At 35.9% G+C, this 27,734-nt stretch overlaps 1 protein-coding gene across 3 annotated transcripts in view; it reads right to left on the bottom strand.

Moving 5' to 3' along the window:
• Positions 1 to 775: 775 nt before the first annotated feature.
• UBXN4 (UBX domain protein 4) overlaps positions 776 to 27,734 on the bottom strand; it is a 37,275-nt gene continuing 10,316 nt past the window's right edge. For all 3 annotated transcript variants that reach the window (XM_069067846.1, XM_069067847.1, XM_069067845.1), the window contains exons 6-13: positions 19,826 to 19,934; positions 13,522 to 13,576; positions 12,322 to 12,486; positions 9,926 to 10,053; positions 9,466 to 9,568; positions 5,638 to 5,769; positions 3,375 to 3,577; positions 776 to 1,443 (exon numbers count right to left, since the gene is read on the bottom strand). In XM_069067846.1, coding sequence (XP_068923947.1) covers positions 1,305 to 1,443; positions 3,375 to 3,577; positions 5,638 to 5,769; positions 9,466 to 9,568; positions 9,926 to 10,053; positions 12,322 to 12,486; positions 13,522 to 13,576; positions 19,826 to 19,934 — 1,034 coding nt within the window. In that variant the 3' untranslated portion in view covers positions 776 to 1,304. The remainder of the gene's footprint in view (positions 1,444 to 3,374; positions 3,578 to 5,637; positions 5,770 to 9,465; positions 9,569 to 9,925; positions 10,054 to 12,321; positions 12,487 to 13,521; positions 13,577 to 19,825; positions 19,935 to 27,734) is intronic.

The raw sequence follows: 27,734 nt of genomic DNA, 5'->3' as shown, positions 1-27,734 counted from the left end.
AAACATAAAAAAATTCCCTCATCATTTATCAAAAAAGATACAGTTCCAAGAGAGTAGTGTTTCCTAAGGTTAAAGACAAATAAGGTATCTCCATAATTTAAAGTGATAGATAAGTGACAAAAGTGAAATTTAACCTAAAAAAAAAGTTAAATTGTAAAATGTATGGAACTAGACCAAGAGTGGGAAATTTGCAGCCTCAAGGCCACATGTAGCCCTCTAGGTCCTCAAGTGCAGCCCTTTGACTGAATCTAAACTTCACAGAACAAATCCACTTAACAAAAGGATTTGTTCTGTAAAACTTGGACTCCATCCAAAGGCCACACCCAAGGACCTAGAAGGCCACATGTGGCCTTGAGGTTACAGGTTCCCCATCTGTGAGCTAGACAATTTTCTAAATGCTGCCACCCATCCTTACCTAGGTATAAGATTGAGTACTTGGGCCCAATTATTATTCCATGGGTCATATTTGTTCTACCAAAGTAATTTTTTAAATGAATTACAGAAAGCCAAAAAAACTTAAAAGAAACTGCTAATAAAAAAAAATGGTTGTATACGTGGGGAGGATAGAACTAAAAGGTCTGTAAAAAATGGCAGGCAAAGGGATTTGGAAGAAAGAGACATTATCCATGGCCAATGATTGATCTCTTCCTCTGGAGATGCTTAAGGAAAAAAGTTTATCCACTTTACTGAGACTGGTAGGTGGGAGATAAGAAGGCCATGTAAACAACAAAGCCCTAATGACTAAAAACTTTTATACAGAAATACTAACAATCAATTTTTTTTGGAAAAGATTTTTATTTAGCATTTGAATAACAGATTAAAAACTACAAGGTCTGGCTTGCAGTTGCAGAGCGATAGAGAAAAGTTAAACATAAATTATCATCTGATTGGCTAACTAGAATAGAATGCTTCTGACACAAAGTCAAATTATTCTGTGGCTTACCAGTTGTATGGGCCCTAAGATTTTGGGAGCAAACTATCTATAAAGTGCCACCTTCTCAGCATAGTTGGGCTTGTGAGTGTATGAAATACTGAATTTGAAAGCTGATGGAGGTTTTATGAATCCTTTTGATTCTTTGAGCTAGCTGTTGATTACCATATGCAAAATTTTATTTGTCAGCTATACTATCTCTTGACTTTTCTTGAGTTAGGCAACCTGAACCCATACCTCTAAGCAAGAATAAAGAGACACATTATAGAGACCTGTCAGTAAAACATACAGCAGCCCCACTTGTCCAGTAGAGTTTTAGTTGAATTAAATCATAAGAGAAACAATGATTATTGCCCACATGTAACTTGTCAAACTACATTTGTTGGGTAGAATTTCCATTCCAAGTGTTGTTTTCATCTTCGCCATCATCTTGAGTCCTCAATCTATATATTTTTCCTTCTTTTTTGAAGTCTTCTCCACGCTTTTCTATCACTCTTTTCCTGACCCCTTCCCTGTTATTCCAAAAAGGAAAAAAAAGGAAGATGCTATTTATAACTACTATTTGAGTAAGAATATAAAAACTAAAAAAGCATTCCAATTAGACAGCAACAGAATCTTCCATTATAGGTTAGCATTTAGGTTTCAGTCTTAACGTCTAGAAAGAGATTGCTTGATATGTATCAATAGGTCACAGTCCCTGTAGTTAGCATCCACAATGTCTAGCTTTGAATTTTTTAGAGGAGTTGATAACTATGAGGAAAATTTGGCCTCTTTTAAAATTATATACTTTTAAAACTGACTTCAGAGGCAAAAACTCAAACTGTTTACTCTGGCATTTTAACTACTCCCCATGTTTTACAAAACAAGTTACGTGCCCAGGTGAAAGAACAATCCTAAGGAATTTTTAGAAAGGGAATGAGTACTGATATTTCTAGTACAAAGCCTTCAGTAACACGAGAGTCAATTAGATATAGAAAGAAGCACCTGGGTTCAAGTAAGATTAGTCTAGAAAACCTTTAAAGTACCCCTTCCTACTCTAACATTCCACTGTTGCATACCTAAGGGCACAACTTGGTCAATGTTAACAAATACCCTGCAGTACTAATGAGAAACGTGAAGACAAATTTCAAAAAACAGAAAGAGTAAAGTATCATAATTAGGCACATCCCAGAGCCAGAAAAGGGTTTCTAGAGAAAGCATAACCTTTTATAGTCCGAGGGCAAAGAATGTGCATAGAGTTGATGAGAATTAATGGAGCAGTGAAGATATTTCGCACAGATTTCAGAAAGATATCAAAGATAAGAAGAATGCTAACATTCTAGGATGTTGTCAGAAGGACAAAAACTCAAAGGAATAAAAGACAAGCTCAATACTCAAGTGATACAGAATGAAGAAAGCAGAACCAAAAGAACAATGACTACCACAATATTAAGTAATAACAAAACTAAAAAGCGAACTGACAAGGGTAATGAGTAATCTTGGTCCTGGGAAACTGATAATGAAGCACACACCCCCCCTCCTCCATATGAAGAAATGACAGTTTAGATAGGTGAGAGACTACTGTTATAGAATGCAGTATAAGCTATCAAATGTGGAGGTTGTGTGGGCTGTATTTCCTTAAATATTTTTATTACAAAGCAGATTCTAAGTGGGTTTGGGACAGGGGAAAATGACTGTGGTGTTAAAATAAAAGGCAAATATAAGAAAGCCAAACAACTCTAAATTTTGCTTCACATCACACAAACTGGAAAAGATAACAAAAGTCAGGGATCATCAATTCTGGAAGGGTTGTGGAATTAAGAATGATGCTGATTCACTGAAGGCTGAATTCATCTATTCTGGATTTCAATGTGAAATCTGCAAAAAAGTGACTGTACTTGTCCATGTTCTATGATTTATCAATCCTGCAACTGGACACATAGCCCAAGTAGGTCAAAGGAAGAAAGGTCTATTATATATCAAAATATACCTCAAAGTACTCCTTCTGGTGGCAAAAAAAATTGAAAAATAAGGTGGATATACATCAACTGAGGAATGACTGAGAAAACCATGATAAAGAAATGTAATAGAATAGCATTATGCTATAAAATTATGAAGATGAGGAATTCAGAGAAACAGGGAAGATTTACACAAAACATCAGTGTAAACAACTATATACAATGACCACAACAATATAAATGAAAAGCTCACTATCTGATAATGTAGGGTTTTAGCAAGGCCGTAAGTATTACTCAAATGTTTTGGATCTGACTGAGAAAAGATGACAGTGCCCTCCACAACGGAAAGTTCGATCTGGAGGGAGGGAGAGCTAAAATGGCTACTATAAAGACAAATATATCAATGATATATAGAACTCACAGCCATATTGATGCTTTCCTATAAAGTACAGCATTTCTAATGTAATTTCTCTAAGTATCACTACAAATGAGGAAAAATTAAATACCTGTTTTCTGAGCTACTAGATGCTGTGGGGTTTGTGTGCTCCAAAGGTGTTGATCTTATTGAAGTCTGAGGAGGAGGGGGGCTGGTAAATAAGAAGTTACTAATCAATCTCCATATAGCAAAGAATGGGTAAAGTACTGTTCCCAAAAACTTCCAGAGTTCTCCACTTGACGACTGTACCACAGATGTAGCTGGTCTTCCTGCCTAAAAATTAAGTAACAAAACCAAGGTTAAGTACAGCATTTCAAGTATATCATAGAGAATTATAAACAAAATTACATCAGAAATAGTAAATGACCCCTGTAAGGAAAAGATTTCCATGTACATAAAATCCTTCTGGTTTACCACAGGGAAAGGAATTAGATTTGATATTTCACTAGTATGGATGAAATTCCCTCTTCCACAGGCAGGCTGGCACCTTCTCTGCAATTTATAGTTTTATAGAGTTGCTGAGAAGTCTGAGAGGTGAAATGCTTTTGGAATCCAAGGGTCCCAGACGCCCCAGAGTCAGTTTGTTTTTATCCACTATGCTAGACTGTGAGTGCCTTGAGAGCAGAGAACATGTCTGTGCCTTTCCTTGTATCCTTAGTGCACTGTACAGTGCCTAGCAACTAGTCAGTACTTAATAAATACTACCTGATATATCACACTGCCTCTCTGGTTTATCATAAAGAAACAAGAACTGTCTTTTTTTTTCTCTAAATAGCTAGGCAATAGTGGATTTTGCATTCTAAAGGCTGGCAAACAATAACAAAAATGCACAAAAAATGAAAAAGTACTTCTTATAAATGAGAACTCAGGCAAGACTTCACGGAGTCTTTAAGAAAACAAAATAAATTTTGTGATGCAAAACAATTGCAATGATTTATAAGTAGTCCTCACCAATATTAGATAGATTTCAAATGTTAGATCAGAAAACCTCCTGATTTATATGAGACTTAAAGAATCATCTAGGCATCTAGGTGGGACAATCGACAACATGTTGGACCTGAAGTCAGGAAAATCCAAGTTTAAATCTTCTCTGAAACACTTACTAGCTATGTGACCCTGGGCAAGTCAACCTTTTACCTTCAGTTTCTTCAAATGTACAATAGGTACCTACACTTCAAAGGGCTGTTGTAAGGATAAAATGAGATAGCATATGTAAAGCACTTTGTAAACCAAAAAGCACTGTTGTTCATCTTTTATTTTTGAAGAGGACCAATGACATCATGCGTGATGTCTTGACTTTCTTGTGAACTAGATTTAAGTGAGGCAGTTTCACTAAGTCATCAGCCTCACTCTCTCTTTTACAGTTATCCAAGCCTATTGGCAAGACAAAAGTCAAGATGACTGGAGATGGCCTGGGATGCATTGGGTGACTCTGGAGTCAAGCAAGCACTATGAAAGCTAGATATTACTATCTTGACATTTTCCTTCTACTTCTTTGCTCTACTGACTGAACTTCAGTCATTTCTGTTTTGCTTCTTGTAAGCTGTTCTGATCAAAAGCTGTGGTGGCAAAGAACTATGGGCCAATCTAGGGCTTAAAAAAAAAACAACCAAGCACTAGATGTCACAATGGTGACCTGAAATTCCATGGTAGTACTTAAAATTTCCAGTGCCATCTTATCCTGAGCCACGGAAGTGAATTTTTTTTCTTCCCTCTCACATGCATTCAAGTTTTACTATCAAAATAGCTTGAAAAAAAGAAATCTGGAGTACTGATGAGCACCACCTGGTGCAGGAAGCAGCAAGGCTTTACCTGAGGGATGCTTCAGCTTTCTCTCAAGCACCACAGATCCAGTATCTGATCCAAGTCAGACATCACTTTCTATGGGCATCTGATGTAAGGCAAACAGTGGCTGACCAACAATGTTTTTTGCTCATGAATATGAATATGTGGCCCAGAAAGAAGTCTGGTCCTTTTTGATCCTTCCCAAAAGTTCCCTAAGGAGCTTTACAGAACCTGAATAGTTGAGAACCAATGTCTTATGGAAATATACTGTCTTTGGTTGTTTTTTTCAATTTCCTTGAAAGTCGATTTTTTTCCTGATTTTCAAATATCTGTGTTTATTCTTATAGCTAAAACATATTTCTTGAGCTCTGGGTGAAATCTGAAATTTCCTGATCATTGAGAATTATTTACTTTACCTCTATATTACCAGAGACAGATGATAGTGGACTAACCCACCAACAATATATGTTCAAAATACAGTTTCTAGATGAAGAAGAATAAAACAGTAAAGGTAGATAGATAGATTAGACAGAGAGATGTACACATACTGGTAAGAGCACCACTGAAGCACTTGGTGCAAGCTCAAGTTCGAATAGTTTCTTTCTGTAATCGTCTTTGGTAAATTCCCTCCTTGGAAACATGGTGGCCAAAGAAAAACTGCTGTAAGTATTACCAACCATCTGTAATACAAAAGCATTCAGAAATGTATGTTATATGGTATAATAAAATTTACTTTAAGTATATGCAAAATTACTGTTTGCCCTTTTCAGTTCTTCTTTTAAAATTAACCAAAACAAAATAATTGTCCATACAAATGCAAATGATACCACCTTAAACACAGTGCAAAAATATAGTCCCAGCTCATTAAGAAATTATATTACACTGGGGCAGACAACTTGCAAACAATTATGTACATATACACAATAAATACAATGTAAATGGGAGATAATCTCAGAAAGAAGGCAGTAGTAGTAGGGGCTGTGGGCAGCATGGGGGTGGAGACTTCATAAAGAAGGTGGGATCTAAGCTGAGTCCTGAAGGAAGCCAGAAAAGCTAAGAGGTACAAGAGGGAGAGCATTCCAGGCATAGAGCATCTTGTGCAGAGGACAACAAGAAGGCCAATGCTGCTGGATCATGGAGGGAATAAAGTGTGAACAACAAAAAGGTGGAAAAGGCCAGACAGTAAAGAGATTTAAAAATCAACCAGGGGATTTTATCTTTGATCCTGGAGGTAACAGAGGTCCACTGGAGTTTATGTAATAAAGGGTAACAGGGTCAAATCTGTGCTTCAGGAAGAGTACTTTGGCAGTTTAAGGTAGACTGGAGTGGGAGAAACTTGAGATAAGGAGATGATGAAATCCTGCACCAAGGTGGTGGCTATGTGAATGAAGAGAAGGAGGTATATACAAGAGATATCAGGAAGGAAGAAGTGACACAATTTGATAAACTGGATACGAAATGCAAGTGAAGAGTCAAGGATGACTAGGAGGATGGTGGTGCCCTCAATAGTAAAAAGAAATTCACAGGAAAGAAAGATAATGAGTTAGCTTCTTCCTAGACATGCTAAGTTTAAGATATCTAAAGGATAGTTAATGACGTGAGACCAGAGATGAGAAAAGAGAGTAGGGCTGAATAAATAGATCTTAGAATCATTTGCAGAGAAATGGTAACTGAATCCACAGGAGGTGATGAGATCACCAAGTGAGACAATGTGTGTAGTGTGTATGTGTGTGTGTGTGTGTGTGTGTGTGTGTGTGTGTGTGTGTGTGTGTGTGTGTGTGTGTGTGTGTGTGTGTGTATTGAATGAGAGTGAGACAGAGAGAGAGAGAAGGGCCAAAGACACTCTGACAGACATCTACAATTGGTGGGTATGACCTAGAAGATCTAACCAAGGATACAGAGAAGGAGTCAGACAAAGAAGACAAGAAGATAATAGTGTCACAAAAATCCAGAGAAAAGAGAATATGCAGGAGATAAGGTAATCAATAATGTCAAAGGCTGCAGAGTGTCAAAAAGGAGGAAGAATGAGAAAGGGCTATTGAAAAAGTAGTTTCAGTTGAATAATGAGACTAGAAACCAGATCACAGAAGGTTTTTGTAAGTGTGAGGAAAGGAAGTTAGAGGCGCTATGTAGAGACAACTTTTTAAAGGAGTTTAGACACAAAAGGGTGAAGAGATATGATGACAGCTAGCAGGGATGATAGGTTCAAGTGAGGGTTTTTTTTAATATGGGGGAGACATGAACATGTTTATAAAAAGCAGAGAAGTAGTTAACAGAGAGTGGGGATGAAGAGAGGGTAAGATCTGTTGAAGAAGTCAGGATAGAATGGGATTAAGGATGTGTATGTGAAGGGGTTTGCCTTGTCAAGAAGTTCTACCTCTCTGTATGAGCCAGAGGCAAAGGAGGAGAAAGTCAACTGAATGTAGTGAGTTGAAGTAAATGGGTGAATGGTGAATTGTCTCAATTTTTCGGTTAAGTATGAGGTAAGGTTCTTAACTAGGAGGGTAGGTAAAGGTAGGCCAATGGGAGACTTGAGGAGGGAAGAAAAAGTACAGCATAGCCACTGTGGTAAATGAGATAGTGAACTGATTAGAGATATAAAAAGACTGCCTTGCTGTAGTGAAGGCATGGCTAAGTTTATCTAACACAAATCTGTAGTAGACCTAGTGAGCACAATTTCCTCATTTTCTACAGCTCATTACAGCAGCATGTGAATAAAAGCAAAGCAAAGGCAGCAGATAGTGGGAATAATCCATGATTGGAGCCATATAAGACACGACTGACAACAGGGTAAGCGAGCAAGGGACTTGAGTATAGAGGGTAGTGTAAAGACTTAACCAGTTCACCAAGGGGTTGAAATGGCAAAAGAAGAGTATGTATCCCACATAGAGATAAAGGCCTAGGAAAGAACTTTGGGGTAAAGGGATTAGAGATCAGGGTGAGGACAAAGAACTGGGTTAGTACTTACATGGCAGAAGGAAAGTATGCTAAAAGATTAAGATCAGATAAAGAAATTTCAAAGTTCATGGCAAATCAAGAGTATGACCATCTCTGTGTGTAGCTGAGGTGATATGGAATATCATGAGAAATGAGTAAACAGAGAAACTGGGAAATTAAGGTATTCAAGGAGATATCAGTATGTATGCTGGAAGTCCTCTAGTATAAGGGAAGGTCTTTAAGGAAGAAAGACTGTGAGCCAGGTGATGAACTTACTGAGGAAGAAAGGAGTGTAACCTGGGGGTTAGTAGATAATAACTATCAGAATCTTGATAGGGTGATAAATATGAATTGAATAAATCTCAAAGGAGGAAAGAATACTGAGTGATGGTTACAGATTTAGAGTCCAGAAGTGGTCATGGGTAGCAAGGAGTATTCTAACTCACTGGAATACTATTGTGCTGTAAGAAAAGATATAAAAGACAGTTTCAGAGAAACTTAAAAAAGATATTATACAGGGTAAAGTGAAAAGAATTGGGAAAACAATTTCTACAATAACAAGAACAATGTAAAGACAGACAACTCTGAAATAACTTAATTATTCTGATTCAGAACAATGACTAACTATAACTCCAGAGGACTAGAGGGATGAAGCATGTCACCCATTTCCTAACAGAGAGGTGATACTCAAAGTACAGAAAGACACATATATTTTAGATATATGGCCCATGTGTGGATTTGTTTTGCTTGACTAATTTGTTGTAAACTTTTTTTTTTCTTTTTCTTTTAATGAGGTTGGGGAGATGTGGAGGAGAGAGTGGAATTGGCAAAAAAGAAGACAAAAAAAAGAGAAGCATTTTAGGAAACTTTTTTAAAATGTGAGGAAGAGAACAGAAAGAAGTTTAAGCTGATGCTAGATGAGAAAACGTGACTAGCCCCCTCTGCAATCTCAAAACAACCCACTAAGTGAAGAGAGCAGCAGCTCAGCTCACCACAGGGAAGTGGTAGGGCTCCTGGAGATGCTTAGTAGTCCAGTTTCACTTGGGAAACTAGCCACATGAGAACATGCTCTTGGGAAACCACTTTGTCACTCCATAAGTTGTTTGTACTAACAGGTAGGAAAAAACACCTTCATTATATATTTGTAAAACTTATCACCAAATTTCCCTCACAAAATAGGAAAAAAGCTGAATGCTAGTAACACTTTGCTCTCTTTTTCAACCAAATGGTATATCCAGAACCAGAAAGTGACTCTAGATACAATTATGTAGCTCTTCTCAGAAGCATGTGCTCAACCAACCATACCCATCACATCAAGGTCTTCTGCACTGCCCTCTGGTAGAACTTCCTTTTTTATTTGTATTTTCCAAGCTTGGGAATTTTCTTTTTAATAAAAACCTATGGTTTTGGTTCTTTAGTAACTTAAGATACTAACTTACCTGTGCAGCAAACTGTCTTGCTTCTTCTAGAGGAGCATCAGAAGGAAACTGATTTGTAAAGGAAGATCCATCTGGAAGGCGGAACTGAATTCTTGCAATAGCACTATGAAAAATACCAGAAAAAGTCAATGCAGAACCCTAGTTACATGTTATCATGCAATTTTGCTCAGAGCTAATTAGGGACAACATGAGTACTAGATGTTACTCAAAACAGATTTTTAAGGGCCTTTCCAGGAAGGAATTTGTGCAACATTTGCAAAGGGCACTACCCAGTGATGGATAAAACTGCCACCTGCCCAGCCACAATTTGTCATATCTGGAGCACAGTGTTAGCCAATTAGTAATGGCCACAACACTGTGCCACCAGAGCTAAAACCAGCCACATCAAAGCTAAAAGTAGCCCACATCTGTTCCTTTCCCCAACCTCCTTTACACAGATGTTTTTGAGAAGATAAAGTACCTTCTTTCTCGTAAAGAAGACTCTTTCTTAGCTTCCATTTCAGCCTGTTTGGCCAATAAAGCAGCAGCTTTGGCAGCTTCCATTTCTTTCTTTGTCTTTGCAAAACGTGCTGCCCTTTCTGCTCGATCCTTTAAAAGATCAAACACCAGTTACAATTCACGGCCAGAGAGTTGCATCCACAATCCTAAGTTTCAAGACGGAAACGACATATATGCAGAGAACGAAGCTCTTTTATATCAAATGTATTTAACCTGAAACTTATTCGTTTTGGAGTTAGCATTTTAAATTTTCTCTACATACCAACTATAAAGGAATTAGAAGGCATTTTTAAAATAAGCCCAAGGCAGTTTTGGTACTTAAGTTTTCTATTCAATTCTGGTCAAAATTATTACAAAGCTGCCCCCACCAGACTGATGCTATCTGACTAGATGTTTTTTCCCCACAAAGGATCCTTCTGGTTTCAAGAGAATGTTAAGTGACCAACGTTTAACTTGATTCTAGAGTATCTTGAAAAGCTATTTTTCCAAATATTTGTAAAACATTAAGAAGGTAAAGTATAAGCTGAACAAAATAACATCTGAAGTTTCTGTCAACTGAAATTTTTAACAAAAGAACTTGATAAATGATAAATGTATTTTAAAATTATGAGCTACCTTACATATACTCTTCTGCATTACCTCATAGTGAATCAAAGCCCTTATAAAGCAAAACAACTCATGTTTATGTAGCACTTTAAGGTTTATAAAGCATTTCCTCTGACAACCATGATGTGAGATAAAACAAATCCATCAATAAGTAAACATTTCTTTAAGGGCAATTATCTACCAGTCACCAGGCTAGGTGCTTAAGACACACAAAGACTAAAGTGAAAACGTTATCTGCCTTCTAGGAGCTTAACAAGCCAAAGAAACAAGAATTATATAAATACATAGAAAATGAAATCAAGCTGATTTGGGGAGGAGAATGCTAACTACCAGGTAGAGAGAGGTCAGAAAAGGCCACATGAAAGTAGGGGGCTTTAGCTAAGCCTTGAAGGAACATAGATAATATAAGAGACAGAAGTTAGGAGACAGTTCATACCAGGCTTACCGAATAATTAGGATCCAGTGCAAAAGCACATAGGTATGAGGATGGCATGCCATATATGAGGAATTAGCAAGAAGGTCAGTGTGGCTAGACTGCAATGTGTGTGAAGGGAATCAATGTGAAATGAGGTTAGAAAGTTAGCTTGGGGGGCGGCCAGGTAGCACAGCGAGTAAGAGCACCGGCTCCAGTGTTGAGAAGACCTGGAGATTGAATCCCGGGCTCAGACACTTAGCACCCACCCAGAAACACCTGGCCATGTAACCTTGAGCAAGTTACTTAACCCCAATTGCTTAGGGGTGGCCAGGTGGCTCAGCGAGTAAGAGCACCGGCTCCAGTGTTGGGACGACCTGGAGATCGAATCCCGGGCTCAGACACTCAGCACCACACCCAGAAATAACTGGCCTTGTAACCTTGAGCAAGTTACTTAACCCTGATTGCTTAATAAAAAAAAAAAAAAAGAAAGCTTGGTACCAGGCTGTGAAGCTGTGGAGTTTATATTTAATCCTAGAGTTAATAGGGAGTACTAGCATGGTCAGATTTACATTCAGGAAAATCAGTTAGGCAAAAAAATCTACGAAGGTAGAAGTGATAAGATCTAACAAATAAGGAGATACACAGGAAGAGTGAAGCCTGGAGACTTCAGTGAGTGGATAGTCAGGGACACCCTGGACAGAAATACTTCAGAAGAGGCTGGGTTTGAAGGGAAAAATTAATGAGTTCAGTTTTAGACATGCTGAGTTTGAGGTATTTACAAGACATTCAGTTCAAAATGCCCACTGAGTACGGAGTAATGCAGGACTGACTAGAGTTGAAAATATAAAGTTTATTTATAAATAAAATAAGTATCACCAATAGAGGTATTTAAACCCCATGTGAGCAGATAAAGTCACCCTGAGTGTAAAGAAGAAATGCCATGTTGTAGATGATGATGATGATCCAGCAAAGACCAAGAGGGAACAATCAGACAAGCAGGAAAACCAAGAGAAAGTGTTGCCAAAACGCAGAGAGAGGAGAGAGAATATTTGGACAGGGTGATTTAGAGTGTCAAATGAGGCACAAAAGTTAAGAAGGATGAAGAAATTGGTAGTTTATTATCCCAATTTTACAGATAAAGAAAATGAGACTCAGAGACGTTAAATAGCTTTCCTAGGGCCACATACTTACTAAGAGTCAATGATGGTATTCTTATTCAGGTCTCTTCTAACTCCAGATATGGTATTCTTTTCACTATCCCATGCTGTTTCCATCTTTGCAGTCTACCAGGAGGTTAATAAATCTATACACAAACATTTCTTAGAAAGAAAACTCACCAGAGCAATCTGCTGCTTTATCCGCTCCCTAGCTGCTTTATCTTCTGCTTTCTCCCTGTTCCTTTCCTCTAACATCCTTTTTGTCAATTCTTCTTCCTGTTTTCTCTTATAGTCCAACATTTCTTTACCGGTTTTTCTTCTATCAATTTCCTTCTTAATCTCTTTCTGTATTGAAGAGAAAATAAGCTATAGAAGTCAAAAATAAAATTTTAAAAGTTTCTTTCACAAATTAAAGGTTATATATGGATTGTAAACAGAATATTATTTCTACATACTATGCATTTTATTTGTAGAGATTTCTATTTAAATGCCAATTATTTACAAATTTTTGTTAATAACTGGACTGATTATGATGTGGACAATGTTATTTGACAGCATGCCTGCTTATAGGTCTTCAGTTTCTAGACTGTCTAACAATGAATCAGGGGTGAGGAATGGAGAGAAGGTTGTAAAAGAACTTGCTTATTATTGGGCCTTTAAAGTGTGACTTTTTTGATCAAATACTTGACAAAAACATGAATATGCATAGATAAAGAAATTAATTCCAGAACATTATATTTGTAGTTCTGTAAACTTTGCTAATCACAAAAACTTTGTAAGGGAGCCAAAAAGAGGATTTTATCCACAATTTACAGGTAGGATAAGCTACAGTGAGGTTAAATGAATTTCCTAAGGGTTGGTGGTTGGTGGGGTTTCCTAAGGGCTGGATGCCTTGTTAACATGGTAGGTAATGGAATAATTTAGTTCCAAAAAGAAAATGGTACAGTTCTGTAGAAATGCAGTAGCAGGAGACAGATAAAAGTGACAGCATATGCAGCTCCAAAAAAAAAAAAAAGGAAGTAGGATGATGTGTGTTGCCACACACTACCCACTTTTAGCTATAGATCCTCCCTGTCCCTTTTTATTTTCAGTGGGAAAGCACGATTTAATTTTGGAAGCAAAGGGAAAAGCAACAAGAACCTACTCTAATTTATGCATAATAATTTTCCAAATGATGAAAAAAAATGAAGATCTGCTGTAGAATATGAGATTTAGAATTTGAAGTAGTATCTGAGAAATCATCTAGTCCAAGAAACTGTGTCAACAAGTTATTCTGGGTTTAATCACAAATTAAACAGAATTCACAAAAGTATTCTTCTTAATTATTCATAATAAACGAAATATAATAATTGGATAGCCATCAATCTGTGAACACTTTACCTGTTCTTCCTCTTTCCTTTTCTCTTCTCGTCTTTCTTCAAGTTTTTTTGTTAGTCTACATTTAAGAAAAGCAGGTTAACTGAGTCACAGTGTGATAAACTTAGAAGAATTTAATTCAGTTAAGAAAATGACAAAAAGTAGATAAATGGAAGCCCCTCTTAGTTCATAAAAGAATAACCCAGTAGCCATGGCAACAACTTCTGTGTATGGCCTCTAAAGAATGCTGTGACCCAATCCATTATTCATGTCTTCAATTGTAATTTCAACATCTCTTGCTTATTTCCAGTTTCTATTAAATGACAAAACTAGTAAATGATTATTGTGAAATTTTAATATAATGACATTTTCAAACAAATAATTACATATACTTATATGTGTGTGTATACATATTATATTTACACAGTAACAACAGTCTAACAGCTCTCAGAAATGAAACTAAACAACCCAAGAATACCTACTAAAAACATGGCTAAGCAAAATTGCAGGATATAAAATAAATCCACATAAGTACTTCATCAACATTTCTATATGTTACCAACAAAGTCCACCAGGAAAAGACAGAAAGAGAAATTTTATTTAAAATAACTGCAGACAATATAACATACCTGGGAGTTTACGTGCTAAGAAAAACCGAGGAGTTCCATACAGTTATAGGAAAACAATTAAAAACACTTTTCACACAAATAAAGTTAGATCAAATAACTGTTGCTCAGGATAGGCTGAGCCAGTATAATAAAAAGGAAAATTCTACCTAAATTAATTTACTTATTCTGTGCCATACTGATCAAAACTACCAAAAAGTCATTTTATAGGGCTGGGGAAAAAAATTCATCTAGAAGAATAAATGATGAAGAATATCAAGGGAATCAAAGAAAAAAAAAGTGAAGGAAGATGATAGAACAAAAGTACCTGATCTCCAACTGTATTACAAAACAGTAATCATCAAAACACTGGTACTGGCTAAGAAATAGAGTGGTGGTATCAGTGTACACAGTAGTAAATGACCATAGTAATACAGTGTTTAATAAACACAAAGATCCAAACTTTTGGGACAAGATCTCACTATTTGACAAAAACTGCTGGGAAAACTATTCGGCAGAAACTAGGTACAGACCAACACCTCACACTGGATACCAATATAAGGTCAAAATGGGCACATCGATTTAGAAATAAAGGATAATACCATAAGCAAATTAGGGGAGCATGGAATAGTTTACCTGTCAGATCTATAAAGGAAGAATTTATGACCAAACAAGAGACCGAGAGAATTACAAGATATAAACGGATAATTTTGATTACATTAAATTAAAAAGGTTTTGCATAAACAAAATCCATGCAACAAAGATTAGAAGAAAAGCAGAAAACTGGGGGGAAAAAGTATTTATAGCAAATGCTGTTATTAAACGGCCTTATTTCTCAAATGTATAGAGAACTGAGTCAAATTTATAAGAATACAAGTCATTCCCCGATTGATAAATGGTCCAAGGATACAAACAGGTAGTTTTCAGAAGAAATCATCCATAAAGTCATGATAAAAAAGTGCTCTGAATCACTATTAGAGAAATTCAAATTACAACAACTCTGAGGTACCACCTCACACATATCAGATTGATTAACATAACAGAAAAGGAAAAAGACAAATATTGAAGAGTATGCAGAAAAACTGTGACACTAATGCACTGTTGGTAGAGTTGTGAACTGATCCAACCATTCTGGAGAGCAATTTGGAACTGTGCCCAAAGGGCTATAAAACTGCATACCTTACAACCCTGTTGTAAACTATTACAAGTTTGTATGCCAAAGAGAGAGAAAAAGAAAAAGGACCTACATGTATAAAAATATTGATAGCAGTTCTTGTAGTGGTGGCAAAGAACTGGAAATTGAGGGAATGCCCATCAATTGGGGAATGGCTAAATAAAGTTGTGTCATACAATTGTGAATTAATAATACTATACTCTAAGACACACATACACACATATGTATAAAATAGTGAGCAGGATGGTTTCAGAAAAGCCTGAGAAGACTTCCATGAATTGATACAAAGTTAACTAAGTGAGCCCAAAGTACACAGTAACAGCAATATTGTACAACTTGTGAATGACTTAGCTATTCTCAGCAATGAAAGGATACAAGACAGTTCTGAAGGCCTTATGATGAAAAATGCCATATACACTTCCAAAGAAAGAACTGATGGAATCTGAATGCAGATTGAAGAACATTTATTTTTGCTTTATTTTTCTGGTTGGGTTTTTTTTTTTTTTTGGCCTATGTTCTCTTTTGCAACATGGCAAATGTGGAAATATGTTTTGCATGACTTCACATGTAGAATATCTATCAAAGTTCTTGCCTTCTCAGGAGCAGGGAGGGAATCTGGAACTCAAAACTTACGCTAATTTTTTAAAACCTGACAACATCAAAGGACATTAACTGCTAGCAAAACAAAACACTTGTATTCTAGAGAGTCATTTTAGCCCTCATTCAAGGAATATACACCTTTATTAATTAAAACCTCTTGAAAATTATTATTGATCAACAAAGACCACTTTGGAAAGTGCCCAAAAAAGGGGGGTAAGTATCAAGTTCCACATTCCTAGGAATTCTACTAACTCTACATATGTGGGATTGTTTTTTCCTGAATTATGATGGGGTTTTGTTATTTGTTTAAATAACTGAGCTTCTCAAGATTCATTCCATCTGCAACCTACAATAAGCATGTACAAGTTTAGCATTCATGTAAATTAATAAATTCCCCCAGAATATCAAATAAATGAGATCACAAATGTGAACTGTTCAAAGCAAAAATACTGACCACAAAAACATCAAAATAGTGCTTATACCCTACCAACCACCTGACTCTTCTCAAACAAAATTATACTCTAAGCAGAGAAATGGTTCTGTCACATATTATCAATGTCACATTCTATTCCCAAAAGCAGCAGTAACTAAATTTTCAGGTTATACTTATTTCTATGTTTATTTCTTCTAAAATATCATTAGATACCAGGGAAATCTTACAGTACACAAGAGGTGGTTTTCTACCCCATACAACCTCCTGTAATATTTCATAATATTTTATTTTCAAAGATACTTTCCCCAGTCAAATTCTTATCCATATATGAAAACTAGCAGCCATTTTATAACTCACATACATTAAGATTAGTGAAAAAACCTATTTTAATGAAATATTTTAATCTAATTACATTAATTTCAGTAAAAACTTGAAGATCTTAGAAGATGTTAAATAAATGATCACCTGACTTATATTAGTTGAAGGCTACTTTGACAGTGAAAAAAATCCCTTCCAGATAAAAAATTTATTGAATTATAAGGAGTATGAGTATAATTTTAGGTAATAATCTATTCTCTCACATACAAACCCAACCCACATACCTTTGAATTCTTCTCATAGCTTTAACAACATATGCCCCCAAATCTCAGCACACCCTCTTCTCAAAATATCCAGGAATTTTTTTTTTTAATTTAAGGAAAGAATTTCAGCAATTATAGACCCACCCTGTCCTAACATTCTCTTAATTATATTTCCATCTGACACTTCTAAGGCACACAGAGGTAGTCTCTGACAAATAATTTTCTTACATTTGAAGAGACACCAAGGTTAACCAGGTTATTTAGTGGCTAAAAGAACTTTTTCTGCCCAAAGCCTTGACAAGGTCTTTTTTGTTCTTCCAGATTAGTAAGAAGCCTTTGCTAGGAATTTTTTTTTTTCAGAAAGAGTTGGAAAAGGAAAAAGAAGTCTTTTTCTCCTATACATCTCTCTACGGTTACTTAACAGTAAGAAGTCCTACAAGGAAGGGAAGACTGTATTTTCTTCAGGAACAAAAGCAGAGAAAACCAGATTCTTTCACACAGTGTACCAATGTTGAAACCATGGTTGAAAGCAACATATGGTGGCATCAGAAAGGGAAGCAGGTTGTTCAGTACCCTAAGATCTATGAAATAAAAGAAGGGATAAGAATCACAAAAAAGGAGTCTCAACTGCATTTCTTGGCATTCTACAATCAAAAGAAATAAGCTGTTCTAAGGAATATTCATCTTTATTATGTGGGGTTATATAAAGCAAGGAAGGCTGAGTGTGCTGAAAAAAGTGATTTTTTCAAAAGCTTTCAGTAGAAGTTGGTACCCAACCTAGGATGGAAACATTTTAGGGATTTATAATAATAATAGGATTCAATCCCCACTTTTCACTACTTACTCTAGTTCGGATTTTTGCTAAAAGGCTACCAGTCTTGTCCCCCACCCTGAAATTCTGCAGTCCCTCCTGTTAAATGCCAACTATGCAGGAACTCTTGTCCTACTAAAATATCCATCACCAGTAGCTTGGAGCTAGGGAAAAAGTCTATCCTTAACAATTTCACTGCCAGGGATGCAGCAAAAAAAGGACAACAGCAGTTATGTTCCTATCATCCCAAAGCAGACCTTATATTTGTTCTATACATTCTTCAGGCTGACCTCAGAAACTACCTACAACAAACAAACTTTTGGAATACAATTTGATAAGTCGGTATTCTCAAACCAAAAGGTATAATGATGAAAACTTGAGGTTTCAAAGTAAAGGGATTAAAATTGAATAATCTTTCAATAACAGATTATTGAGGTTAATATTAAGATTCTGATTCAGGATCAGGGTCAACTTTTGTTAAAAGCTGAAGAAGTTCCTCTTTTTAGGTGCTCTAATAAGCCTTTTCTGCTTTATAACCCCACTTAAAAAATAGTTCTTTATTTCTTTGGTTGTAAAATACTGAGAAATGGAGTTGAGACTCCTTTTTTTGTGACAAACTTTCTCCCAGGAATTTTCTAAGTTCTATATGGCATAAAAAAGTTACAATTAATCAAAGTATTTCTGACTGTTGATGCTAATTGGATTTCAATTGAGAATAATTACATATAAAGAGCATGATGGAAATTCTCATTACGTCCACTTAAGAAACACTACTATAATAACAGAAAATGGAGAATGTATAATGGAAAAAAATCAAAAGGCTTGGACATGTGTCTGAAAAGTAAACCATATTACTCAAGAAATAACATTTACTGAGCTGAGCGCACTCATGGTATGCAGAATACTAGGCTCTATACATAGTTACACAATTAATCACAATTAATAAAAATTCATTTTTTTTCTTTTTCTTTTGCCTTTTGGAGGAAATTGGAGTTAAGTAACTTGCAAGGTTACACTGCTAGTTTTTTTGTGTGGGTGTTAAGTGTCTGAGGCCAGAACTGAATGTGGGTTCTCCTGACTCCAGGCCAGCGCTTTTACTCACTGCGCCACCTAGCCACCCCAAAAATTCTTGCATATCTGGTATTTGGTTCACAATCCTAAAGAGCAGAAAAATTAAGGTGAAAATATAGGGGGAAGAAACATGGAAATATATGTCCAATCAACTACAATTGCATGTGGGTTTTTTTTTAAATATCTGGCATGATCAGAGAGAGGTAAAATTAGTCAACAAGGCTTCATGATTATGATAAGAAACATGGCTAAAATATCCACACAATCTTTGATTCAAGGGCTCTCACTGCTAGATAAATATACTAAAGACCCACATACATCAAAATATTCATAGTGGTAGCTGCAAAGAACTAAAAAAACAAAAAAAGGTAGATGTCCATTCATTAGGAATGTCTTGTGCAAATTGTAGGATGTTAATGTAATAAAAAAAATTACCGTTATAAGAAAATAAATGTGAATAATTTAAGAAAGACTTAAATGAACTGATACAGAAAAAATAAAGAAGAAAAATGAAAACAATATACACACTGATTTCAACAATGTAAATGTTAAAGAAACAAGAAAAAAAAACCCTGAATATTATGTATTATAATGACCAGGCTTGGCCCTGAAAACATAAAAAGAAATCTATCTCCTTTTCTTCTTCTCAGAGGTGGTGGTGGGGGCTGGGGGGCTGGGGCTATAAATATATAATGTTTAGTCAGACTCAGTTGATATGTTGGTTAGTTTTCCTGAACTGTTTTTGTTCCTTTTTTTTTAATCCTATGTTTAAAAGGAATGACTTTCTCAGGATTAAGGGAGAGACAAGGTAAAATAAAAATAAAAGTTATCAATAAATACTTTAAAGAGAAAAAAAGCTTTCATGAAGAAATTATGAATGTTCTAACACAAATATGATCTATCTATAAATATACAGGTCAATCAACTAAGTAATCAAAAATTCCAACTCTAACATTTCTACTGATCATTTTTATCCTTCTACAAATTTTCTAGAACAATAAATAATCGAAAATTTAAATCCCTTTTACAAAACAAATTTTTAAAAGGGCAAACCTCTCCACTTTAACTGTGAGGTCTTCTTCAGCCTGGTGACCCATCACTCTCTCATCTGAACATTCACTGGTTTCCTGGGTGGGACTGATATGACCTGAATTTTCTCCACCTTTAAAATGGAGGGTGGGAAAGGGAAAGAGGAAAAATACAGTATTTTAATAACAAGTTTTAAAGTATAAAAGTGTATATTTTAACATTTGTTAATATTCCTATTTCTGAGTCTTACTATATACTTGGTCCTTTGTCATATATGTAGCATATATAACACAACATCTTAGTGGATAATCATGTTGGCTTTCACTTAAGACCTAATTTCTTCTACAGTCCTAAAATTACTTCCTGGATTTAAAACTTTATAGTCAGGCTTTGGTCTCTACTACTTGGAGTTTCTAAGAAAGCAAGTGTCACAAAGTTGAGATACTTGAGTATTCCTATTCTATATCAGAACTGAGAATACCTTAAAGAGGCAGGTCCCGTATAATACAGAATGGATTTATGAAATCTGTCTAGACCTACACTCCTCACTCTCCAATCCATCTCCCCAAGAGGACAGATAACTATTTCTAAGAACATATTACCTCAGACCACATCCCATGTAACAAATAAGAAGAGAAACAAATATCTAACATGACTTTTGAATGGATCTAATCTTTCAAGAGAGTTTTCAAATAAGACACTAGTATACCAAAAAAGAGACCATCTGGTACCAGAATGGACAATACACATTGGGACAATCCCAAGTTCTGGACTCACAAGTTGAGAACAAACATGGTCTATCAAGTCTGACACCCATAGCTAAGCATACACTTTAATAAAGTTTTCAAGCATTTCTGCATCATAATCCTGCCAAGTTATACAATGTTACTTCGCGTGTCTTGTCTTTCACCTTTACCTTAGTAGAAATCTCCTAGATAGTTTCCACATTTCATATACATTTTGCAAATAAGCTATGAACATATGGTAATAATTGGAAATGTCCAAAAGACATTTTATTACTCTGAACAGTATATTATATTAACCTAAAAGGACAACAGCTCTCATTGAAAAAAATTTGTTACATACTTTTAAATCAATGCACAATGAAGATGACCTCTTTCACTTAGGAATGGTCTTTAGCCTATTTTCTTCCCTTATGCTTTATGATTTGTTTTTCAATTTTTATCCCTCACCCACACAATTTCATTTTCATAACTATTCTCTACTCACCATGTTCAATTTTTTCATGTTTATTATCTTCACTATACCTTGAACTCAAACAAATCATTTCAGTTCTATCTATGGAATCTGAAATATAGTATTTTTAGACCCTTAAGCTAAAACTCTTAAGTACAATAAAAGAGTTTTTGAAGCCTGGGATAAAAATATGAATAAAGAAGAGATAGACCCATTGCTTGGTATAATATTAACCGATGCCAGAGAATGAGGAACTGCTCAATTTCTATTCACTTCAATAAACTCTATGAAGGAGAACGATTTTCAAAGTGAAAGAAGTAGAACAAACTATCATTAAAATGGAATTTTAGGCCAAGAGTATTTGGAAGGCAATAGTAATCACTTCTTTAAAATTCAGATTATTCAATCCCAGAGAAATCACATCTAAGAGACTGAAAAAACCTGCAGATGTAGGAAATACTACTGATAATTTTTAAGAAATCAAGGGGAGTGGTAGAGGTATTAGAACATTATAAGGAGGAAAATGCTATCTTAATTTTCAAAAGGAGAGAAAATATTTGAGGAAACTAAAGGCAGTTAATTTGATGACCTCTAACAAAAATTCTAGAGTAGAATTTTTTTTCGTAACAAAATGTCTTTTTAAATAGTATTTTATTTTTTCCAATTACATGTAAAGACAATTTTAAACATTTTTTAAAGTAAAATTTTGAGTTCCTTCATGAACACAATTACAAAACATTTTCTACACAAATAATTGGAAAAATATCAATTGTTCATGGGTAGGCTGAATTAATATAATTAAAATGACAATTCTACCTAAATTAATTTATTTATTTAGTGCTATACCAATCATACGACCAAAAAATTATTTTATAAAACTAGAAAAAATAATAACAAAATTCATCTGGAAGAATAAAAGGTTCAGAATATCAAGGGAATTAATGAAAAGAAATTCAAGGGAAGGTGGCCTAGTCATACCAGATCTTAAACTGTATTATAAAGCAACAATCATCAAAAATATCTGGTACTGGCTAAGAAATAGAAGGGTAGCTTAGTGGAATAGGTTAGGTACACAAGACACAGTAGTCAATGACTACAGTAATCTACTGTTTGATAAACCCAAAGACTCCAGTTTCTGGGATAAGAACTCACTATTTAACAAAAATTGTGGGAAAACTAGAAAACAGTATGGCAGACACTAGGTACAGACCAACATCTTACACTGTATAACAAGATAAAGTTAAAATGGGTATGCGATTTAAATATAAAGATTGATATTATAAAAAAACTAGGAAGGCAAGGAATAGTTTACCTGTCAGATTTATGGATAAGGGAAGAATTTGTGACCAAATAAGAGACTGAGAACATTATGGAATGCAAAACAGATAATTCCGATTAAATTAAATTGAAAAGTTTTTGCATGAACAAAGTAAAGGCAACCAAGATTAGAAGGGAAACAGAAAGATGGAAAACAATTTTCACAATCAGTATCTCTGATAAAGCCTCATTTCTAAAATATATAGAGAACGGAGTCAAATTTATAAGAACACAAGATATTTCCCAATTCATAAATGGTCAAAGGATGTGAACAGGCACTTTTCAAATGAAGAATTTAAAGCTATCTATAGTTATATGAAAAAAATGCTCTAAATCACTAGAACAACTCTGAGGTACCACATAACACTTATCAGATTGGGTAACATGAAAACAAGAAAACGATAAATGCTGTGGGGAAATTGGAATACTAATACATTGTTAGTGGAGTTGTGAACTGATCCAGCCATTCTGGAGAACAATTTGGAACTATGCCCAAAAGGCCAGTGTTCTATCCACCGCACCATCTAGCTGCCCTAGGTCAATTCTTAAGAATTAAAGAATCCCTGAAAATGTTCAAGAAGAGGTCGGACAAATACTTGTTGAGAGTTAAAGTTTCATAAAATTCAGAGTAAAAGAAACCAACCCCTTCTTTTCAAGGAAAAGAAAGTGAAACTCACAGACGCTGAAAGTGCCTTGACCAAAATCTATTACTTAGGGAATTCATGTTTTTGGTATTCATGCTAGTCTTCTCCAACTCTTAAGAATCTGTGAAACTATGCCCTATAATCAAAGAATGTTCATCAATGTCAACCTAGCTCAGAAAATTGTTCAAATGCCATACTGCACTGCCAAACTAAGGGAGAGGCCAGGTGGAGAGGAAAATAATTTTATGAATGAAATGTGGACAATTTGTGAATTCTGAGGGTCAGAGATGAGTGTATATTCTCGAGAACGGAGAACTTAAGCGGAAGGAAATTACTTCACTTGGGCAAGAGGGAGAGGAGAATGAAAAAAATGCTAACAAAGTGAGAAGACACTGAGGTGAAGAAGGTAAACAACTCCAGAGTAGAAGACCCACACAGACATGTACCACAGCAATTGGGGAAAAGAGCTACTAGGAAGAATAACAAAGGGCTGAGGATCTTCCAGAAAAAAAAAAAGAGCAAGAATTTACAGAGACCTACATAAAATGCTCAATGTTTGCCTCCCTGCCGCAGCCATATAGTTATCTATAATCAGAGTGACGGCTAGTCGTCTTCCAAGAAAAGAAAAATGCTTTTTACTGTCTGGCTTATTAGAGAATGAAGTCTCCTCCCCCATTGCGCCACACCCCCTTCCCCCCAAAAAAAGGGAAACAAAATTATCATTGTAAAAAGAGGAAAAAAATATGAAATAACATGACAAGAGAAATGGAAAGAGGTCACATGAAACTCTGCAATCCATGAGAGGAACATACATCTTCATTTCCTTCTCTCCACTCCTAAGGCTGCCACCCTAGATTAGGCCTGGATCATTGCCTGCCTGAAAGATTGCAGTAAACTCTTATTAGCTGTCCCACTGTTTAAAGTCTTTCCCTTCTCCAATCAATCATCTACAAAGCTTCCAAAACAATAATCTTAAAATATCAATCTGAGTGCATCACTCTTCTGCTCAAAAATCTTCTGGTGATCCTGATGGTTGCAAATTTCTTATCCTGGCACTAAAGCCCCACAGACTGATGACAAACAACCTTTCCAGACTGATTTCATATTATTCTCCTATATTCATTTTGCCCAAACTGTCCAATTTGCTTCTCTCCAAACTTAATATTTTACCAATCTCCAGTCCTTTGCAGGACCCCTCAAGTATGAATGTGTATATATTCTTCACAAGTCTAATAACCATTAGCTTCATTAAAAACTCTTACAGAAAGCTTTTCTTGATTTCTCTAGTTGTTAGTGCTTCCTGCCTTCTCAATTATCTTCTAACTAATATATCCATTTACATAATGTATTCTACTGTTGAATATAAGCTCCTTAAAGGTAACCACTATTTCTTGTTTTCCTCTTTGTATCCCCAGTCCCCTGTCCAGTGCCTTGCACATAAGAGGCATTCAATAAATGTTGAATGGGAATCCAAGGTATGTCAAGTGAGGTATCATCCAGTAAACATCCCAGCAGGAGCTAAGTTATAGTGGCTGCAGTCTCAGTTTAGAGGGGCATTGAGATCAACAATAACAACAAAAGTCTGCTCTGTTTCCTGAGCTTGTGTCTAGGCTATGACACAGACACTTTCAAGACTTAGCTGAATGGATTCCTTCAGTCTTTGGGGAAATTAATCTACTCGTTTTTGGAACTCCCACACTGAGACCATGTTGTCATGATTAGTGAAAAAATGGATGCAAGACCACCTAGCCCATTATATCCAATTGTCTCTGGACCTCAGACCTTCGTATCCCACTGAGTCAATGACCTATGCCATGCTGTCATCTGCTGTTGAAAGTGGGAACTGGCTTTTTATATTTGTGTTTCCTGCACTTAGCACAGTGCCTGGTACATAGTAAATGCTTAATAAATGTTTTTTCACTCATTCATTCATACTTCTGGTGATTCATGCTGATATATATTAATGATTGTTTCTCAATGAATTTGAACACGTTTTTAAGGACTTTAAAGTGTTAGGCAAAAAACTGAAGAACTTTGGCATAAGTGGTATTTTCACTGCTGTCGCTGATCTGACAACTATTTCAGAAAGAAAAGTTTGATTTGGAAGGTGCACAGCTGGTTAAAAAGATGTGGTCTGAAATTAAGACTTGGATTTCTAGACTACAGCTTTAAATACAGGCATGATGGTATTCAGAATGGAGTACATCAAAGAAAGACTGGTAAACATATATTTGTTTACAATTTACAAATGTGATCAAAAGACCATTATACTGAATGATGGGAAATCGAGAAAATTTCCTTATTTATATTGACCAGATGAGCTATACAGAGCACAATGGAGGAAGAAAAAATAGAATAGGGATGCTCTAAACTTGTAAGAAATAAATTCCAGAAAGGAATATATGCAAATGTCTATATACAAATGAACAAGTACAGTTAATAAGCAAGATGAAACAAAGGTTCTAATCTGAGGGGGCAAATTCAATTTCAGATATTTCACTAAGACTTAGGACTCATTACAAACAAACTATGGTACTGACAGGGAATATTTTATTCAAAAGAAACAGGACAGGTAAAGGGTAGGGAAGAAGGGGCCTAATGGGCTTATAAATTAAAATATATTTATGGGGCACCTAGGTGGCACAATAAATAGAGCACCGTCCCTGGAGTCAGAAGGACCTGAGTTCAAAACCAGCCTCAGACATTTGACATGTACTAGCTGTGTGACCTTGAGGAAGTCACTTAACCCCAGCTGCCTTGCCTTCCCCCCTCAAAAAAAAATAATGTAAAATATATTCATGTTTGATAAATCTTGGAACTAGAGGGAGTAAGCATGGTGAAGATCAATGGAGGCAGAACTGGATGTGACAGTTTCATCAGAATATACTGTAGAAGGGCAACAGTGGATAGAATACTGGCCCTGAAGTCAGGAGGAACTGACTTCAAATCTGGCCTCAGATACTTGACACTTACTAGCTGTGTGACCCTGGGCAAGTCACTTAACCCTGATGGCCTCAAAAAAAAATATATATATATATATACTATAGACTACCTAGACACAACAAGAAAACAAATGAGAGAACTGGGAAACATCACAAACCTTTCACAGAGATATGATATAGTAATGATAGGAGATACTGATTATCTAGATTATTTTCTAGAGATTTCCTTCTACCAAAAGCAGAGCAACTAATAATTTTTTGGCCTGCCTTAATGACAATTTGTTCTTTCAATAGGTTGAGGAACCAAGGAGGGGAAATGCTAGTCTGGTGAAGCAGAAATGATAGGCACCTTAGGGTGAAATGACCACTCCATCTTACATTTTGTGACAGAGATGATGATGAAAGGTAGACATATTCTGACGCTAACCCTTGATTTTTGGAGAATAGACTTCTAATGCACTGGACAAAGTACAGGTAGGATCCTACAGACCAAAATTCATATAGGGGAGTCAGCCCAGAAGAAAAGAGAAGCTCTCAAAAAATGAAGCTGAAGAAACTACAGTGAGAAAGAAGAGCTGTTTAAAGAGACCAACATTATTACATAGGAAACTTAATAAGCAACTACTATCATAAAAAGACAAAAACAAGGTAACTAATAGAATATGAACATAAAAAATACGGTATGGTCTTTTAAGAATAATTTCAAGGGGCGGCCAGGTGGCTCAGAGAGTAAGAGGCACCGGCCCCAGAGTCGGGATGACCTGGGATCGAATCTGGACTCTGATACTTAGCACCAACCCAGAAATAACTGGCCGTGTAACCTTGAGCAAGTTACTTAATCCCAATTGCTTTAAAAAAAAAAAAAAGAAACCATCTAACTGTCCTTAATGAGTTCAAGTCACCAAGTTCAGAAGAAAAACATCTCAGGGTCCAGAAAGAATTGATAAATATGATTGCTAAAACCTAATTATTGATATTCCAAAGATTATGGAAAAGAGCCACAGCAGGATTAAAGGGCAAATGTCTCACCCAGTCTAGTAACACTGTCAAAAAATATAAATTAGTCTGGTGTGACCTATTTTTTTTTTTTTTTGCTTTTTGGAGGGAGGAGGGATGGGCATTTGGGGTTAAGTGACTTGCCCAAGGCCACACGGCTAGTAAGTGTTAAGTGTCTGAGGCTGTATTTGGAGTCAGGTTCTCCTGACTCCAGGGCCGGTGCTCTATTCACTGCACCACTTAGCCACCCCCAAGATGTTAGAATCAGACATGGTCGTGGAAAACATCTGATCCAAGATAATTTTATTTTTATTTTTTTGCTTTTTGGAGGGGGAAGACAGGGAAATTGGGGTTAAATGCCTTGCCCAGGGCAACACAGTTAGTACGTATTAAGTTTCTGAGGCCAGATTAGAACTCAGGTCCTCCTGAGTCCAGGATCGGTGCTCTATTCACTGCGATACCTATTCTTTTTTTTTTTAATCAATATTCTTGTTTTCATATCATAACTACTAATGGATGGAAAGATGTGAGCCAGATGACAGGATAGTTAGGTAGATTCTGACACGGCTGAATCACCAGACCCAAAAAGTAGTCATTAACAGTTCTACGTCAACTTGGAAAGAGACCTCCAGTTGAATGCTCCAGGGATCTGCGCTAGATTCTGCTTAGCATTTTTACCAGTGAACTGCATAAAGGCATAAATGGTATACTTATAAAATTTGTATGATAAAAAGTTAGAAGGAATAGTTAACACATTGAATGACAGAAAAAAAAAATCAACTTCACAAGTAAAAGACAAGTGCAGCATGGCTAGATTGCAGCTTATCTACAAGAGAT

This window comes from Petaurus breviceps, unplaced genomic scaffold (genome assembly GCF_028583685.1).
Source record: "Petaurus breviceps papuanus isolate PSGF00001 unplaced genomic scaffold, PetGlider_PUasm1.0 90752, whole genome shotgun sequence".
Lineage (NCBI taxonomy): Eukaryota > Metazoa > Chordata > Mammalia > Diprotodontia > Petauridae > Petaurus > Petaurus breviceps.
This window is presented reverse-complemented; position numbering and strand designations above follow the sequence as displayed.